An 11,435-nucleotide genomic window follows, 5' to 3' on the forward strand; every position below is an offset into this window, starting at 1 on the left:
CCATCTGGATAAAGGCGAACAGGGACGCGGAGCGCGCTCCACAATAGTTGTCTCTTGTTGCGGAGTCTGTCATTCTGTCAATAATTTTTACAGTTTTTTCCCCTACCGTGGCCAAGGGTTTTCTGAATGCGAAAAGGAACGAAAGCCCTGAAGTTAAGTCGCTGATCTGAGGGAGAGATATATTCTCCCCCCCCCCCCCGTGGGTGTCTGGTAAGCATTTCGTCTGAAAATGAAATCGAAAAGTCTGGATCAGAGTTTGTCTGTTGACTCCAGGGAACTGGACAGGTCTTACGACCAACTTACAGGTATGTGAAACGGAATATTTCACGTTGTTGTTGAATTTTTATCAAATTAATTAATCTCCATAGGCATAGTATAGCAGCATGCAGCTAGGGTACTGTTTTCTTTTGATTGCTGGCCTGGCTTAAATGTCCTCTCACTAGCTTTGCATGTTCAACTCTCTCAACGTTAAATACCTGCCACGGTTCAATCTCTTCAGTGGGACTTGGTATATGACTGAGTGACAACGAATGAAAGTGTTGCAGGCAGCCTACCGTTCAACCGTTTCAACCAGTCGTCCGTCCTGACAGTTTGACAGTCGGAACGGAAGAGGAATCAATTGACCGTAAAGGTTGACCATAGGGCATGCCCATATATATCCAGACATGGACACAGGCCATTTCTGTCTATCAACCTGCCAAATGGCCAACAAGGTCAGGTCACTATAGACTGCTAGGTTTCCTTTGACTTGTACAGAGTTAAAAGAGTATCTACTGTTATCTTATTCCACAAAGTATGGACCCTTTTTACTGCACACTCACTGGTATGAGCCATTATTAATGTTGTTTAACCGTCTCACACATCAAAATGTCTGCTGTAAAACATGTATTGTTACTTCGGTGCAATCGTAGAAATATAATTTAGCCTCGGTTACTTAGTTATACCTATTCCTGATTAATTGAAAATGGGGGACCCTGATGTAAACAAGACGAAAGTCTTTCTCTGGTCTGCATTCCCTTAACAATTGTGTGTATTGAGCTGTACTGTATTGTACCCATTCTGCAATCTGTTAATAAAGTTTTCAATCAATTCAATCAATCAATCAATCAATCAATCAATCAATCAATCAATCAATGGTATTCCAATAAATGGTATACCAAACAGAAGGTAAAGATGACTTTGAACTGTTAAACAGTAATCCAGAAAATTTTATTGCACTGTAAAAAATACTGTGATTTTATAGTATGTCTGCACTTTATGTGCTAATTTCATCATTCATGTCTTTTCTATTCTACTAAAACTCAATCAAACCATAAACAAGGTGGCCTGTTGAGATGTTAGATCCTAATGTGAAAAACTGTGATTTTATATGTCTGCTCATTTTACCCTTGATATTATTTTACTTATTTTTACTTTTATCTCTACGCCCCACTATCCACTGGGTGCAGATTACAGAAATTCAAGAAGCCTATTGGAACGTAAGGTTCTGATATATTTGATTAATATGTCTGCATTATTTGATCCCACTTTATGCTTTGCTCTTGCTGCTTGTTTTACACACTTATTACATTACTTATTTCGTACTGATGTAAAGCACTTTTAACTGCAATCCCCTGTATGAAAGGTGCTATACAAATAAAGTTATTATTATTATTATTATTATTATTATTATTATTATTATTATTATTATTATTATTATTATTATTATTATTATTATTATTATTATTATTATTATTATTATTATTATTATTATTATTATTATTATTATTATTATTATTATTATGTAATAGTGGTAATAAATTATCAATACTATATACACAGAACAAGAGGTTGAAGTTCAGCACCAACAACAGTGGAGTACATTTATACAAAAGACCTGACCATCAAAATTCAACTGCTTCATACAAACTACCCAGAGTTTCAAACCACACTGTGTCAAATGTTAGACCGTATGTAGCTCCAATCTGATGGGCTTTTCTTTATCTTAAATCCCCAGTCAGTGATACAAACACAAGGGGTGTAGAAATATGTGTGTGCGTGTGTCTGTGCGTGTGCGTGCTAGGGCTGACCTTTGATTTCTTTTTGGAATTCTAAGCTTCGGGGCCGAGATTCGATTTTAATTCGAAGCTTCGAGAATATATATATATTTTCTTTACATAATCGAATATTTTTTTCATATTCGAATCCCATGCCCATCGAACGAAGCTTCGAAGTATTTAAGACAGCCCTAGTGCGTGTGTGTGTTGTTGACCCCACCAACAAAAGTAAGAAATAGGAATGGGGACATGTTGTTCATTCGCTAGTTGATTGACAAAGCTCTTGATGCAAGAACTAAACGCTAAACAGGTAAATATAAGTGTTTTTCAACTGTATTTTGTGGCTGTAAAAGGTTTGTAAACACTGGACGTAAAACAGGACCTACAGTATATGCTGATTTACAGTTGGTTTAAGATATTTTCAAAAAGCTGATTGATTGATTGAAAACTTTATTAACAGATTGTAGAATGGGTACAATACAGTACGGCTCAATACACACAATTGTTAAGGGGATGCAGACCAGAGAAAGACTTTCGTCTTGTTTACATCAGGGTCCCCCATTTTCAATTCATAATGAGCTTATTTTCAATCTACAGATAAAACTCTTCAAGAATGTACTCTGTGAATATGCCTCATGTTTAAAGGAACATTATGGGAAATGCCCTTACCGTCTTCACCAGAGTCAGACAAGAAGATACCAATGTCCTCTCTGTGTGTTCAGAAAGTTCTCCAGCTGCATGCTAACCTATAGCTTAACACTATGCATGGAAGCGGATACGGACCACTAGCCTATAGCTTAAAATTCTGGGAGAGGTGTTTTTGGCCAACGACTAGGCTACAGTACTGTAACTGATCTGTATCCGCTTCCATTCATTTGCTGGCATGTATTATTTCAGAGTATTTCATCTTCAATCTTGAAACATAATGTATATGGTAAAAAAACAAAAAACTTGAGTCTTTTGTTTTCCTCTTGACTGCAAAGGCAAGACTAGATAAGTAGACAGCAGCTCTGAGTTTGTCTCAGGATGGATGGCTGGATGATAGAAATATGCATATAGATTAAAAAAGATAGATGATGGATGGGTGGATGGGAGGCATAATGGATGGATAGATGGATAGAAGGATGGATAGATAGATATATAGATGGAAAGATGGATAGAAGGATGGATAGATAGATATATGGATAGATGATAGAAGGATGGATATAGATATATAGATGGATAGATGGATAGAAGGATGGATATATAGATATATAGATGTAGATGGATAGATGGATATAAGGATGGATAGATAGATATATAGATGGATAGATAGATATATCGATGGATAGATGATAGAAGGATAGAGTAGATAGATAGATAGATAGATAGATAGATAGATAGATAGATAGATAGATAGATAGATAGATAGATAGATAGATAGATAGATAGATAGATAGATAGATAGATAGATAGATAGATAGATAGATAAACAATGTTTATTCATCATACAAGAAATTATATAATATCAACAATAAAATATAAGAATAATCATTATCATCATTAATTGCACGTTTTAAGGGCCCAGTGTGCCGTTAAACCGTTACAGCAGCATACCATCTCTGCAACAGAGACGCCAAGAGGGAACTGGAGGTATATGCTGACCACAAGCGTCTGGAGTCCCAGCAAGCCCCTAAATACCTTGGCGTGCGTCTGGATCGGACACTGTCCTTCAAACAACACCTCGAAGATGTCAGGGCAAAGACAACATCAAGGGTTGCGCTGATCCGACGCCTCGCTGGTACAACCTGGGGAGCCACTGCCAAGACACTTCGGATATTCACCCAAGCCCTGGTCTTCTCTGCAGCGGAGTACTGTGCCCCAGTCTGGAGCAGAAGCCCACACGTGAAAAAGGTTGATGCGGCTAGTGAGCTACTAACAGCGCCCTCCGGATCATCACTGGATGCCTGAAGTCTACACCCGTCTTCCTGCTGCCAGTCCTTGCAGGAATCGCACCAGCTGGCCTCCGACGAGAGGCTGCCACTCTCGCCCTAGCAAGGAAAGCAGTGAAGCATGACTGGCACACCCTACATAACACCACAACAACAGCAGCACCTCTGAGCAGACTCAAGTCCCGCCACCCCTACAACAAGGCAGCACAAGAGATGCTCCGTTCCACCACTGAGGACCTATCCAGAAATGGATGGCTGGCGGCAGCCTGGAAGAGAGAGTGGGAGAGCACTGGGCCAACCTGCATCCACCACTACATCTGGGATCCAGGAGATGGCGTCATAGGAGACGATCTTCCACACCAGCAATGGGTTCTGCTGAACCGTTTAATAACTGGGGTCGTTTGCTTCAAAGCATCATTAAAGGGGACATATCTTGCTATTCCTTTCACTATTTGGGCAACTTTACACAATTCCTGAGTCTATGGAACACATCTGCAAAGTTTTTTTCAAAAAAATTAATTGTTTTGTATTTCTAAACAAGTACTAAAACTTCAAGATTTCAAGCAGTTTTTGGCTGGGCTCCGCCCATAAGCGCTTTGAGTGCGTGATACATGTATACGAGAGAGAGCGAGAGACAGAACGAGCGAGCGAGAGAGAGAGAGAGAGAGAGGATACATCGCTCCGTGTGCGCTGTGTGAGCGGCTCCTCGAGATTGTGTGTAAAATGCAGGTTGAGAGAGAGAGGGAGAGAGAGAGAGGGAGAGAGAGAGGGAGAGTCATGGACAGGGAGATCGCTTCCGCATTATTCCTACTGCTCCGTTGTTGAACGAATTGTTGATTCTCTCGCACGTCAACCCATTTGAGGAAGTAATTCCATTCGCTCTGTTGTTGAGCGAATTGTTGATTGTGGGCGGTGACTACAACCAGTGCCTTATTCACGTCAGCAAAACAGTCAAATCAGAACGGCTTAATAATAATAATAATTCATTTTATTTATATAGCGCTTCTCAATGACCCAAAGTCGCTGACAGTAGTTAGGAACATAGTAAAAACAAAAAAACAAAACACAAAGAAACAAAAACAAAGAAACAAAAACAAAAGGAACATGAGACCATGGGGGGAACAGGGGAAGACAGCATGAGATAGCACAAAAAGACAGAGCGACAGGTTAGTTGAGTGAGGAAGGATCTCGTGAACCAAAATGATATAATAATGATATAACCCCATTGATATAAACCCCCATTGCTAGGAAACAATGCTAAACACTGGAAAAGGCCATTTATAAGACACAGGACCTAGAAGTGGGGCCTGGCAGACAGCGCTGCATGCGAGTGTGGAGACCCTGAGCAGACTGTCGAGCATATCCTAACCATCTGCCCCCTATACAGACCACCCTCGGAAGCCAGCCTCTTTGACGTGGGACCAGAGATAAGGGCATGGCTACAAGATACAGAGTTGGACCTCTGATGTTACATGAAAGAAGAAGTAGAAGCTCAAGATGAAAAAGTTCTATTCATGACCTTTTCCATGTCCAGAGGCGCTGCTTAGCCCCATCTAGTACCTTCTCATCTTTGAAGTATAGAGGTAAATTATTAATAGACTGGATGGACAGAAAGTCAATCCAACAGAGTGAGGTCAATGTGGAACAGCTACGTGGTGGTGTAGTGGTTAACACTGTCGCCTCACAGCAAGAAGGTCCAGGGTTCGATTCCCGCTTGGGGACCAGGTTTCCATGATGCCAGGTACCCAGGTGGGGTATCTCCCGGGCCTTTCTGTGTGGAGTTTGCATGTTCTCCCCGTGCTCACAAGGGTTTCCCCCCCGATAAGATAAACCCAATGGAAAAACATGCACAACAACAGATCGCTAACGCTGTGGCGTCCTTGACGAAGACGGACAGGAGCACTTGGATTGGTCCCCTGGCGCGGCTCACGTTGACGCCTGTCTGCTCCCGGCTGCCCTTGGGGGGGAAGGACGACGGGATGGGTTAATCGGAGAGACAAATCGCATCGGCGATCCTACAGAGACAATGCATGCGTGTGTGTTCCGGTGTGTGTGTGTGTGTTGAGGATAATTGCATGCCAATTAAAGACCTCTGAGCAGGTCCTGCATTATGCATTATACTTCCTCTCAGAGTCACTTGCAGGCTAAAAGGTCTCCCTGGTCAGAAGGAGTGCTGCTGCTCCGGACTGGAAGGCAGCATGTAAAGCTGTTGAAAGCATGGTGTGACTCTGTCATGTATTATAGAAGCGCTGAATGAAGAGGTGTTTGTCAACTACTCATGTTTTACAGTACTTCACATGCCAGAGGGAGAATGTTCTGTACAGATATTGTTCAGTATCAGTATTGTTCTGATCAGTATTGTTCAGTATCAGTATTGTTCTGATCAGTATTGAGTGTTGCTGTACAGTTGTACAGTATATATATTATATATATATATACATAGTATATCACTGTACTGGTTTAGTTTTAAGGATGATTCGTTTTAAGGCCATGAGTCGACTCATAATTGATTATTATAATGATAGCATTAATTTGTACTTTTGTATCTGTGATTCATTGGGATTTGAAGAGGAACAGCTGTGGCAAAATCCCATCAGTGTGTGTGTGTGTGTGTGTGTGTGTGTGTGTGTGTGTGTGTGTCCATTGATCCTTATTGGAGTGGTTTTTGGTGCTCATGTAGTTCGTGAGAAATGTACACATAATCTCTGTCTCCCGTTCTTCCTCTCTATCTGACAGTGAAAGGGTTAACCGGTTGGTAGTGTGTTAGTGAAAGGGTTAAGCTGTCTGATCTACCAAGTAAACACACAGGGAGGGGATTGGCTGTCTGTGTGTGTTTGTGTGTGTAAGAGAGAGAGAGAGAGAAGGCAACTTTTTCTTCCTCTCACTCACTCCCTTCCCCTCTCTCTCTCTCTCTCTCTCTCTCGCTCTCTCTCTCTCTCTCTCTTTACAAATCTCTCTATTTCAGATTCCTATTTATTATTACATGTACAACATAGTAAAATGCTTGGGAAAAAACTGGGCCTTTAAGAAGAGAAGAAAAGTTTTCAAAAAGTCGAAACTGTGAGGTTTCTTTTCCCGGCGGTGTGGAAGTCAGAGGGCACCACTGGAGTGTGTGAGAGAACAGATGAATGAATGTTTTAGGGAATGTGTGCATGTGATTAAAGGCCCTCGCTCTGACAGAGCTAAAAATACCAGGCTGCTTCAGAGCGGCAGAGAGACGGAGAGAACCACAGGGAACCTTTCTTTGTTCTCTCTCTCTCTCTCTCTCTCTCTCTCTCTCTCTCTCTCTCTCTCTCTCTCTCTCTCTCTCTCTCTCTCTCTCTCCTTTTATACTGTAAGAACCTCCAAAATAGTTTCCATGGTAAACAGAATGGTTCTACATGAGGTTCTCAGAACTATATTTTCGAGCATCTCAGGAGGTGCTACTAAACGTGGGTGAAAGTTCATCAGATTTTCCTATGTATATATTTACTGTTAGGATCTCTGTTGAACAGTACTGTATATTTGCAAATCTTGTATGGCACAAATGTAACAGTACTGTATATCTGTATGTTGTGTATGTCATAAATGTCATTATGAATTGAAAATGGGGGACCCTGATGTAAACAAGACGGAAGTCTTTCTCTGGTCTGCATCCCCTTAACAATTGTGTGTATAGGGAGGTGTAGTCTGACGTCACTGGTTGTTCCACCCGTATAGGGATTTATCATTGGGAAAATGGATTATCGGCTATTGTAACAATTCTGCCGCATGAAGCTTTCCATTTTTGCACAAAATGAGTTCCCTTCTACCACTAACATTATTGTTTAAGCATTTTTGGCATAGGCGGAGTTTGAACTTGATGCCAGGGGGTGCGACTGCTTGGCGAACTATACCTTTATTTTATTATTTTAGCGTTTTTACAATGCCCTAACCCCTAATTTTTTATTTTATTTAGGTAGTACAGCAGCACACACACACACACTCACACACACAGCACTACGGGGGATCATTTTTAACTGACTTGAAAAATGGAGGCTCTAATTATTATTATTCATAGAGACTCTCGAGCAATAATAATTATTACAGCCTCCATTTTTCGTGGACGAAAAATATACCAGACTATAGATATCAATTTTCCCGAAATAACGCTACCTGCCTCGACAAAATCCGTGCATTGGTTATCCAGATACATTAATTATCATCTCAGAATAAGTGGCTTTGTACAAGCGTTACAATGTACTATCGCGCTGCTGCTGCGAATGGTGGTGCTTGGCCGCGCGTTAACCCTTTCACTGCCACACTACAGAAGGTTCGCCTTATAATGTGACATGATTACTACTATAAAATGAATGTATTGTAAAACAAAACATAATAGAATTCAGATTTGTTTCTCACAATTATTATAATTTTATTAAAATAAAAATAATCTTGATTTAAAAAAAAAAAAAAAAAATAAGCAATGCACCCCCTGCACCCCCATAAACTCCGCCCATGATTTTTGGTTGAAATAAAGGTAGTTATAAGGTTTTTAATTTGTCGTAAAAAAAAGAACTACATTTACCAGTAGGCAGCCTGTTGTTAAGTAGGCAGCTGTCGCCTACCTCACTTCACGGCAAGCTGATAAGCTAGCTAGCTAACGTTAACGTTACCCCGCTAAACGTACTAGACGTTAGCATTAATTATGTGTACTGTCATGAACCATTCTAAATCTGGGCATGTAGAGGAGTTTCGGGAACGAGTAAAATGTGCAGGTCCTCTTCTCAGACCTGTGGGGCAAGCACTGCACACGCATCATGCCGGCTAGCAAGCTAGCTAGCTACATGTCACGTACTTCATCATCATCATTCTTCATCAATGTTACAAGCTCAAAAACCTTATAACTACTACTACTGTCATGTCCATAAGTTCCCTGGCAGAATACTTTGTTTGTGAGGACAAAAGTATACAAAGAGGAGAGAACCATTTTAAATCTGGGCATGTTAGAGGAGTTTCGGGAATGCCGACTAGCAAGCTAGCTAGCTACTAACGTCATGTAAAAAACAATAACGTTATAAACTATACACAATATGTACAACGAAACAATGATTTACATTAGTATTTACAGTTATTTAATATGCAGCGAAATAACGTTATACGATTTAAATTATAAATACAAATATGGTAACGTGGTTGTGGCTTTTACATGGTTAGCTTTAGAGATAAATGGTTATGATAACCGGAGCACTAGTGTTGGGTGAAAAAGATACTAGCCACAGATTCAGGGTCAGTTATTTCCCCATTGTACGCATTTTTTTATTTATTTTTTATTATCTTTTTCCCCCTCCTTCTTTTTCCGATTTGTCTCCCATCCCACTGTTAGTTGTTATGCCAATTCCCAACCCCCTTCCTGGTTGTTGCGCACTTTCCCCTACTGTTGGTCCGAGAGGCCGGAGACTGTCACATGCTTTCCTCCAACGCATGTGCAGCCAGCCGGCAGCCAGCCTGGCCGCGTGTAGCTTAATCCCAGCGGAAGAGTGCAAGAGCGCTTCCGCATTCTTCGCCATACGCCAGTACGGTAATGCGCATTTCCTTTTCCATCGCCCAGGTGCTCGCGCGCGCATGCGCATGAGATCCCCGCTTGGTTCGACGCTTTGGTTCATATTAATCACATATTAACACGCTTTGGTTCATATTAATCACATATTAACGCTAACGCGCCATATTAGCACATATATATACATGCGGCGCGCGCATGCGCATGAGATCCCTGCTTGGTTCGACGCTTTGGTTCATATTAATCACATATTAACACGCTTTGGTTCATATTAATCACATATTAACGCTAACGCGCCATATTAGCACACATATGTGACCCCGACCAGTGCTATAGCCTACATGTCTATTTTTTTATTTTCCAGATTTTTCCAGATTGTGAAAGTACAGAATGTAAGCTTTCAAATGATGTGTCATACTTTGAAATCTGAGAATGTTATTATTGTGATGTGCTAATTTTAAATCTTGTAGCAGTCTTTTTTCCCCAGAGACCTAAGCAGAGAAAACAGCTCTTAAAGATTTGACACCTTTTGCCAGGATTCTGCTGGGCGTAAACAATACCTCCCAGCCACACCTCTCCCCTGAATAGTATTAACATAATTAAGTGCTGTGACAGCCATGCTGACAGATCAGATACAAAATCAAACATTTTCTATTGTAGTAGTAATATAACTACTAGTCTGAATAATGTATATTTCAGTTATTGAATTGAAAACCTTTATTTATGTATTCCAATATCTGTTTTATTGATTAATGATATATTTTGAAAGAATGCAGGTTATAGCTGTATAAAACAAATGTCTGTCCCATTGTACCAATCAATGGGATATATTGCATGTTGGCTATAATGATTTTATAAAAAAGAGAGAGATTAAATGCATGGCCATATATTTATACATTCATGTGACATCACAGCATATTCTTTGTATAGCCCAGTGTTTCCTGAAAACAGATATGTACAGTGTTCAGGTTATACATCTATCATTACACAATTACAACCAAAATAGGAAGAAATTATGTTGACCGCAGGGAATTGTAATGCATAGTTGGTAGAACTGGCCAGCGGAGTGATAGACACAAGCCTCATTATTATCATTATCATTGTTCCAACCTTTCATGTGACAACTGGATGAAAATCAGCAGACAATATCAAATCAATTCAAGAGGTTTATTAGTCACATACATACCAGGGCATACAGTGAAATGCGGGTGGTCATGCCTGCATCGATTGTGCAATAATACTAATAATAAAATACATAAACAGGTAATACGAAGGCATAAGATGTGCATGATAAAAATAGACATGCTAATACAGTTTCAACTCTGTCATTATGCTATACTACAATAATCTAAACTATACAAGAACCACATCGGTTCTTTCCTTTAAAGTGACCTTTCCATTTAGTTTAAAGTGACATTTTTTTTAATTCATTGCATATCATACCAGGGCATACAGTGAAATGCGGGTGGTCATGCCCGCATCGATTGTGCAATAATACTAATAATAAAATACATAAACAGGTAATAAGAAGGCATAAGATGTGCATGATAAAAATAGACATGCTAATACAGTTTCAACTCTGTCATTATGCTATACTACAATAATCTAAACTATACAAGAACCATCGCGTGTATATATTATATACACGCGATGGACGCAGCAGGCGATCATATTAATCACATATTAACACGCTTTGGTTCATATTATCACATATTAACGCTAACGCGCCATATTAGCACACATATATACACGCGATGGACGCAGCAGAGCTTGCGGCATTATGTAGCCGTAATCCCCAATGTTTTTCATTAGATGCTTAGCTCAACTGGTGTGCTGTGGATCCTGCGGTCCGTTGGTGACAAGTTTGATTCCCTTCATTTTTTTTTTTTTTTTTTTTTTTTTTAACATGCATTCTTTCGCCGGTTAAGTTTAGGCATGTTAACTTTAAGCATT

General features: G+C 40.1%; 1 protein-coding gene across 1 annotated transcript in view; it reads left to right on the forward strand.

The window, feature by feature from the left end:
- Positions 1-229: 229 nt before the first annotated feature.
- Positions 230-11,435, forward strand: part of LOC311232491 (A-type potassium channel modulatory protein KCNIP2-like) — a gene marked incomplete at both ends in the record, with an annotated part of 84,076 nt that continues 72,870 nt past the window's right edge. The window contains one exon of the mRNA XM_084319301.1: positions 230-305. Coding sequence (XP_084175427.1) covers positions 230-305 — 76 coding nt within the window. The remainder of the gene's footprint in view (positions 306-11,435) is intronic.

This window comes from Notolepis coatsorum, assembly GCF_963971535.1.
Source record: "Notolepis coatsorum genome assembly, chromosome: 7".
NCBI lineage: Eukaryota > Metazoa > Chordata > Actinopteri > Aulopiformes > Paralepididae > Notolepis > Notolepis coatsorum.